Raw genomic sequence first — 7,331 nt, 5'->3', positions numbered from 1 at the left:
GGTTAATTATTCACTGGGACATAGAGTAGGAACAGGACTGGGATGGGGAGGAGGAAAAGGGAGAGAAGGCTAGGGCTCTGGAAATTCCACAGGGTCTGGGGCTTAGAAACCGCTGAGGTCAACCCTTGTTTTATATTTGAAGAAACTGAGGCATAGAGAGGGAAAGAGACTTGTCCAATATTATATCCAGTATCCTAGAATAAAGGACTTAAGAGGTCCGTGGCTCATCCCAGTTCTTTGCACAAGAGTAAACTGAGGCAGGACCATAAAACAATGTCCCCAGCACGCTCCAATGCCAGCTCTTTCTAGCAGAATACAATAAATGTAGACTTGGGAGGGAGAGTGGAGGCACCAGGTTTTTTGGGAGGGGAGGAAACAAGCAGTCACTAAGACCCTTCAGAGCAAGGAGAGGGGGGAGGAACAGGAACAGGAAAGTGGTATTCCTCTGTGACCAAGTGCTCTCCTGACAAAGAGGAGTTTGTTCTAGAGGACTTTGAAGGGCCCTTTCTGTCCTGAGCATGGCCACTCAGCCCTTCTGGCTTCCTGGAGGGTGTGGCAGGGTGGGGTCGGGACTCCAAGGAAAGATCTCCACAATCTCTCCTGGGTGCCCCTCATACCTGCTCCAGGATGTACCTGTGTCAGGAGCTGCTTTTGCTGGTGCTTCGGAGCTCCATGGTGGCTTCCCTCATCAGGTAGTGAGGGCCCCCTCACCCCCAGAATCCTCCCTCCTCTCCTTTCCTCCCCCACCCCCAGCACCTTTCTCTCTGACCTGGACACAAATTTCCTTCCAACCTTTTCCCCAGTTTTCCCCAACATGTCTTTCAATTGCCACAGGACATCCTCCTCATCCCTTTCAGGGGGGAAGGCTCCCCCTCCCCACCATTATTCATGCTCTCCAGGGATGGGGGCTAGGGAACAGAGGACGGTCTTGGGAGGATATGGAGAAGGGAGGGGAGAGAATGAGTAATCCTCTGGTGCCCACCACCTGCCAGCCACGACGTTAAGTGCTTTACAATTATGATCTTCTTTTATTTAATCTCCACAATCCTAGGAGCTTGGGGCTAGTATTTTTCCATTTTCCAGGTGAGGAATTGAGGCAGAGTCATACCACGAGTAAAGTGTCAGAGGCTAGATTTGAACTCAGGGACTCTATCAGCTGAGACACCTCGATGCCTCTATGACTGCCGCTTATGGGTCTTAAATGTTTGAATCCGATGTAATGCCTACCTACTGAGTGCAGGGTATTATGCTGGGGATACAAATCAATTAGTCAATCCGTCAGCAATCATTATTAATCCCCTTTGCTGTACCTGATAAAGTATAGGACAAATGCCCAAAGGGCCCCAAACAAAGCCTGCCCTGGGGAGCTTATATTCCAGTTGGAGGGGTGTCCCACCTGCATAGAGAAGTCACTACCAGGAGTTCTGAGGAGAAAACCAAAAGAAACAACGGAGAAATCCAGGAGGGCTTCCTGGAGGCCAAGGCTGAGAAAACTTCACCCCTGGGGTCTTCAAGTGTTTGCCAGGGCAGGGGCTGGGAGTGGGTCCCCACGAGGTCCCCAGCAGCAGCCTCTCCTTCTCCACAGGGTCCCCCTGCACAGGGTTCCAGACTCCCCTGGTGCCCTCCATGCACTGAGGGGCTGGAGGACCCCCCAGGACCCTATGCTGGAGGACAGGCCCATTGTTGAGCTGCTTTCCAACTACTTGGACGTAAGTATTCTGACCCCCTACCCTCAAGGCCCATCCCTCAATGCCCCCATGAAGGCCTCTTCTCAGCTTCTTCTCTGTCTCCCTCTCCAAGCAGGCTCAGTATTACGGGGAGATAGGGCTGGGGACTCCGCCCCAAAACTTCTCCGTCATCTTTGACACTGGCTCCTCCAACTTCTGGGTCCCGTCTCGACGCTGCAACTTTTTCAGCCTGGGCTGCTGTGAGAAGTCGGGCAATGGGAGGGTGTGGGGGAGAGGGGTGGTCAGGAGGCCAGCCCTGCCTCCCTCTGTGCTGCCAGGCATAGCCCTTCCCTTTTCTGAGTCTGTTTCCTCCTTCATCAGATAAGAGGCTCAGCCTGGACACTAGATGATCTCTGCACGTGCTGGCTGACCTTGGAAAAGTCCCCTTCCTGGGCCTGGGCCTGAATCTCCTCCCCTGTCAGACCAGGGAGGTGGTAGATCCCAAGGCAGTTGATTGACCTCTCTTCTCTGGATCTCAGTTTCACTAAACCATAGCTTCTCCAGCCAAGAGAACCTGAGCCCAAATGGAATGGGGGTATTTCCTTCCATTTACTCTGTGCAAGGCCATTTCATGGAGGGCAGCTCTGACTGTTGGGCAGTTCTTCCCAGTGTCTTATCTCTGGGGCCTAGCAGAACAGGTCTGTTGCCTCTTCCTGAGACAGCTGGTTTTTCAGAGAAGCCATCATGCCTCTGGGATCTTCTTCTGACCATTGACCAATGTCCCTGGCCAAGCCTCTTGTGTCAGATGGGAGGTCTAGATGGGCCCTTCTGGCTCTGGTGGCCTAATGCCAGGACCAGGGTCAAGGGGATGGGATGAGGGACATCACAGTGACTCCCCGTAATGCCTCCACATCCCTTCATGGTCTAGGGTTCCACCATCGATATGACCCCAAGGCTTCCAGTTCTTTCCGACCTAATGGGACCCAATTCTCTATCCGCTATGGGACAGGGCGGCTGGATGGCATTCTGAGTGAGGATGTGCTGACTGTGAGTCAACCCAGCCATCACTTGTTGGCTTTGGGGCTGGGTTCAAACCACGAATGTCCTTCATGGCTAAAAGGCCCTGGCCTCTGCCTCAGTCTCCTCATTTGTAAAATGGGGTAATAACTACAGATGCTCCCTCTTAGAGCTGAGGTGTGGCTTGAAGGATGACAGACAAAACCCTGGGAACAGGGCCCTGTGAAATGAACGATCAGGGAGGCCAGCAGGCTGCCTGGAGGGGGATGACTTCCTAGGGAAAGGGCTGTGATTGTTTTCAAGGGGAGGGACTTTCTATGTGAACCTTGGGGTTTGCAGCTTGCCCCCTCCTGTCCCCCCAGATTGGAGGTGTTGGGGGGGCCCCTCTAGTTTTTGGGGAGGCCTTATGGGAGCCAAGCCTGGCCTTTGCGCTTGCCCACTTCGATGGGATCCTCGGCTTGGGCTTTCCAGCTCTGGCCGTGGCCGGAGTGCAGCCTCCGCTGGACACGCTGATGGAGCTGGGGCTGCTGGACCAGCCTGTCTTCTCCTTCTACCTCAACAGGTGCTGACCTGGGATAGGAAGCCCCTCCCCTCCCCTCTAGGCTGGGAAGCCCCGCCCCTCCCCTCTAGGCTGGGAAGCCCCACCCCTTCCTTCTAGGCAGAGCGCACCTTCTGAGTCAAACAGCCCTCTCCCCCTTTCCGAGTCCCAGTTTGCTTTTCTGTAAAGTGGGGCTGGATGAGATGTTTCCCAAGGTCCTTTCTGGCAATTTATCACAGGTTGTCAGAGTCCTCATAGACATAGGCAGTTTAACACCCTTACTGAGAAATCCTACCCATCCCTTCTCGAGTCTCCACCCCTGCGCCTGCCCCTGGGGACCTGATCATTCTCTCAACTGTGCACAGAGCCATGGTTGAGAGGCAGGAGATCTGGATTCAAATCCTGGTTTCCAGATTTATTAGCTGGGTTACCAAAGGCAGGTCACTTTCCCTTTCAGTTCCCCATCTGTGAGTGAGGGGGTGAGACTAATCTGTCAGGTCCCTCGGGCTCTAGAGATTCCGTTCTTGCCATGCAGGGACCCTGAAGCAGCCCTGGGTGGAGAAGTGATTCTAGGAGGCTCAGATCCAGCTCTCTACATCCCCCCCCTTACCTTCCTACCCGTCACCCGGCCAGTCTACTGGCAGATCCAAATGGACAGGTGAGGGATTTAAATGCTTTGCTCCCTAAGGGAGACGAGACTGGGGGTGGGAACAGGGCCAAAGGCCTGGAAAGGGCTGGGATTCGATTGCCTGCATGTCTGACTCCCCTGGAGTCTCTAAAGAAGGCTGCCTGGGTCAGTGCTGAATGGGAGGCAGGGGCTGGAGGGGCAGGTGCCTGGGTAAGGAGTTCATGCCCTCTCTTCCTCCTCAGGGTGACTGTGGGCCACTCCCTGACTCTGTGCCCTAACGGCTGTGCCGCTATTCTGGACACGGGCACTTCGCTCATCACGGGGCCCTCCAAGGAGATCGGGGCGCTGCACAAACTCATTGGCGGCTTCCCGTTGCTAGCTGGGGAGGTGAGAGAAGGTGGGGTGGGGAGAAGCTAGGGAACCAGACCTCTGGGGCTCAGGGTGAAGGGTGAGGTGTTAGGGCCAGGATCGTTTGTCCAACGGACATTTGCTCCTCTTGATCTCTATAAGAAGGGAGCTAATCACATGCGGTCAGGGATGATCCTCACATCCGCAGGGGTTGGAGCGCTGCACTGAGCCCTGAGAAGGCACAGAGAAGAAAGTCAGGCTCTCTGCTGGAAGCTGAGATAGGGTTGGGAGGAAGGAGAGATCCACTCTGTGTAGCATTGAGGAGGAAGACAGGCAGAAGCCTGTGCTGTGCCGGCCGCTGAGCGGAGACCGAAGGAAGGGCAGGGTGGGCACCCGGCCCAGGGCCGTCCAAAGTGATGACAGGAGTCCTGGAGATGAGCCTAAACAGGTGTATGGGGGTGGGAGGAGGGGAAATGCCCTCAGGCATTTGCTGTGAGCTCCAGTGGAAACTTGTATCTAAAGGACTTTGCAAAGGAGAGCCATAGATGGATGTCAGCTTTAAGTAGCAGGCTCTGCAGAGCTGGGGGAGGGGGGGGGGTGCCTTGGGATGCCAGGAACTAGCTGCTAGGAGCGGGTGGCAGAGCAGCCTTTCCCGCAGAGGCCCCGTAGGGCCTGCTGTAAACCGTCGTTATAGAGAGCCTAGGGCAGACTCAGAGACGGGAGGGCGAGAGGAGGCTGGAGAAGGACCAGCTGGGGGCGGGAGGTGGGGGGGAAGGGTGTGCTCAGCCTGGAACCCAGGATGGGGGGCCGGAGAAGGGGAGCGGAGGATTCTGGTGGGATCAATGGAGCAGTGAATGAGAAAGGACAAAAATGAGTGTGACACAGCAAAATAGACTTTCACCTTCCCCTTCTCCCCCTAACCCCCAGTATCTGATCCCCTGTGAACGACTCCCTGACCTCCCATCCATCTCCTTCCTGCTCGGTGGTGTCTGGTTCAACCTGACCGCCCAAGATTATGTCCTTCAGGTAGGGGGCTCACGTGACTCCATCAAGTCACAGAAAAAAGGGGGAATGTGTGGGTAGGCCCTCTAAGCTTCTTTCACTAGGGGCCTGATCTTGGGAGACTGCATACAGAAGGTGAGGCTGAGCTCCCATCACCCTCCCGCCCCTACTGACCAAAGCAGAAAAATACTCCTCCTCCCCCAGCCCTGTGACGTCATAGAAAATTCAAGGAATAGGAGCTGCGTTCCCTGGGAAAAGAAATCTAGAATTTGCTGGGGGAATTTTTTGGAAGGCTGGGGTAGACACATAGACCTGGGGAAGGGGCTCTATCCTAAGGATGCGGCAGGGGTCCTCTGGGTGAGGAATAGGGTAGTACTCTTTGGAGAAGGGGGGAGGGAAAGGAGATAGGACCAGTGGACTGGGAGCTTCTGTTGACGTCACAGCCCTTCCAACAAGTCCGCCACCCCCCACCCCGCAGTGACGTCACCAATCAACTGGGTCCGAGGAGTAGTCCAGTTATGAGGGAGGAGGTGGAGAAAATGGGTGAGGACACTCCAGGGGCCCCAGGGCACGGGGCCAGGGACCTTAGGGGGCGGGGCGCGATGACCTGCCGCAGTCCCACCAGCTCCGCAGCCGCCTCCGGGGATGCTCGTGGGATGCGGCCGGGGTGACCGCTGGGGGGGGCGGGCCTGCCCAGACGCTCCTGCCCTCGCCCCGCAGCTGGCCAGCGGCCGCACCCGCTTCTGTCTGTCTGGCTTCTTGGCGCTGGACGTGCCACCGCCCGCGGGCCCGTTCTGGATCCTCGGCGACGTCTTCTTAGGGCCGCATGTGGCTGTGTTCGACCGGGGGGCAGCCCGCGTGGGGCTTGCGCGGGCACGAGGGGCCCCCCGAGACCCTTGAGCTGGGAGTTCCCCTTCCCCCCACAAGTCCCCCAAATCCCCCAGTCCCCGCCGGGACCCTTGAGCCGGGCACCGCATCGCTCCTACCGGGACCTCGCACCCCTCCTCCTAGAGATCCCACGGGGGCCGTCTTGGGGCTCCTCTTTGGATCGGCGCTCGGGGATCCTCTTCGGCTCAGCGCTTGGAGATCTCCGGAGTAGAGGCGGGGGTGGGGGACGGGGCAGGGGGGAGTTTGCAGGCCGGGGCCAGGCCGCGCCTCGTCTCGGCATCAACTTGCCCCCTCTTCTGCCTCCCCTCAACTGCCGAATAAAAAGCTGCGATGTGCCTTTTCCTCTGCGTCCTTCCCTTGGTCCCTCGCGCGCGCCCGCCCCGCGTGGGCGCCTGGCGCCTGCCCGCAACCCGACAGGGGTGGGGAAAGGGAGTGGCCGCTGAGAGCCAGAGAACTACACTTCCCGGCGTGCCCCGCGGCCGAGCCGCGGCCAGACTGCAGGCCAGCTCTGCCCGAAGCATGCCGGGAACTGTAGTCCCTCAGCCCAGAGCTCCTGAGCCTCCCTCTCCCGCCCTGGTTGATGTAGGGCGGGCTCCCAGCTGACAGGTGGCTGGGCCGCCTCGCCCCTCCCCTGCTCTTCTAGCCAGGGATGCCAGGGTCCGCCGCAGGGGTGGGGCCAGCAGTCTCCGGAGGTCCAGGGGTGGGATGGGGGTGGGTGGGCTAGGGTGGTTCCCCCCCCCACGGGTAGTGATGTCAGACCCTCCCCCTAACTCCGACCCCCTCCCCCCTCCCCCCTGAGCAGCAGCCACCGCCCGGATCCCGGAGCCGCCGGGCCGGGTCCGAGCCCCGCAGCCTGAGCCCCCACCTCTCCCCCTGCTCTCTCCTCCTGTTCCAGGGGCCAAGGCCTGGAGCCACCCCGCCTCCCCTGGAAACCACAACCCCGCCCGCACCGTGAGTACGGGAGGAGGTTGGTGCGGGAGAGGGGGGACGGAAGTAGAATCTGGCCAGGTAGCGGTGGAGAGAAAAAGACACCCCAGACTAAGGAAGGGGACATGGAGTTGGGGGAGGGGGACCATGGGGTTAGGGACAAGGCCCAGGGAGACTGGGCAGGAAATTGGAGCAAGCCCGTACTAAGGGGGTAAGAGGAACGGCGTGATGGAGATACAGGGCGAGCAGAACGGTGGGGAGTGGGGGGGACGGAGACTGGGGCTTGAGGAAAGGCTGGAGACGAGACAGAAACTGC

The 7,331-nt window shown here is 58.4% G+C and overlaps 1 protein-coding gene across 2 annotated transcripts; it reads left to right on the top strand.

The window, feature by feature from the left end:
- Window positions 1–586: 586 nt before the first annotated feature.
- On the top strand, window positions 587–6,429 carry NAPSA (napsin A aspartic peptidase). Of its 2 annotated transcripts, none has more exons than XM_072607008.1 (9): window positions 587–692; window positions 1,586–1,709; window positions 1,804–1,927; window positions 2,596–2,714; window positions 3,047–3,246; window positions 3,758–3,880; window positions 4,093–4,237; window positions 5,126–5,224; window positions 5,921–6,429. In XM_072607008.1, the coding sequence occupies exons 1-9, from the start codon at window positions 628–630 to the stop codon at window positions 6,098–6,100; spliced, it is 1,179 nt and encodes a 392-aa protein (XP_072463109.1). In that variant the 5' UTR covers window positions 587–627; the 3' UTR covers window positions 6,101–6,429. The 2 variants fall into 2 exon arrangements, with proteins under 2 accessions (XP_072463109.1, XP_072463108.1); XM_072607007.1 differs by having other exon boundaries at window positions 1,801–1,927.
- The last annotated feature ends 902 nt before the right edge of the window (window positions 6,430–7,331 follow it).

This window comes from Notamacropus eugenii, chromosome 5, assembly GCF_028372415.1.
Source record: "Notamacropus eugenii isolate mMacEug1 chromosome 5, mMacEug1.pri_v2, whole genome shotgun sequence".
Lineage (NCBI taxonomy): Eukaryota > Metazoa > Chordata > Mammalia > Diprotodontia > Macropodidae > Notamacropus > Notamacropus eugenii.
The sequence above is the reverse complement of the archived record's forward strand: the minus strand, read 5'-3'. Positions and strand labels throughout refer to the sequence as shown.

What these genes read in the sequence shown, in the direction of transcription:
- NAPSA (XM_072607007.1), top strand. Translation starts at nt 628, where the DNA reads ATGTACCTGTGTCAGGAGCTGCTTTTGCTGGTGCTTCGGAGCTCCATG. An exon ending in ATGGTGGCTTCCCTCATCAG is followed by an intron (nt 693 to 1,585) that starts GTAGTGAGGGCC and finishes CCTTCTCCACAG; the next exon opens with GGTCCCCCTGCACAGGGTTC. An exon ending in TCCCGTTGCTAGCTGGGGAG is followed by an intron (nt 4,238 to 5,125) that starts GTGAGAGAAGGT and finishes CCTAACCCCCAG; the next exon opens with TATCTGATCCCCTGTGAACG.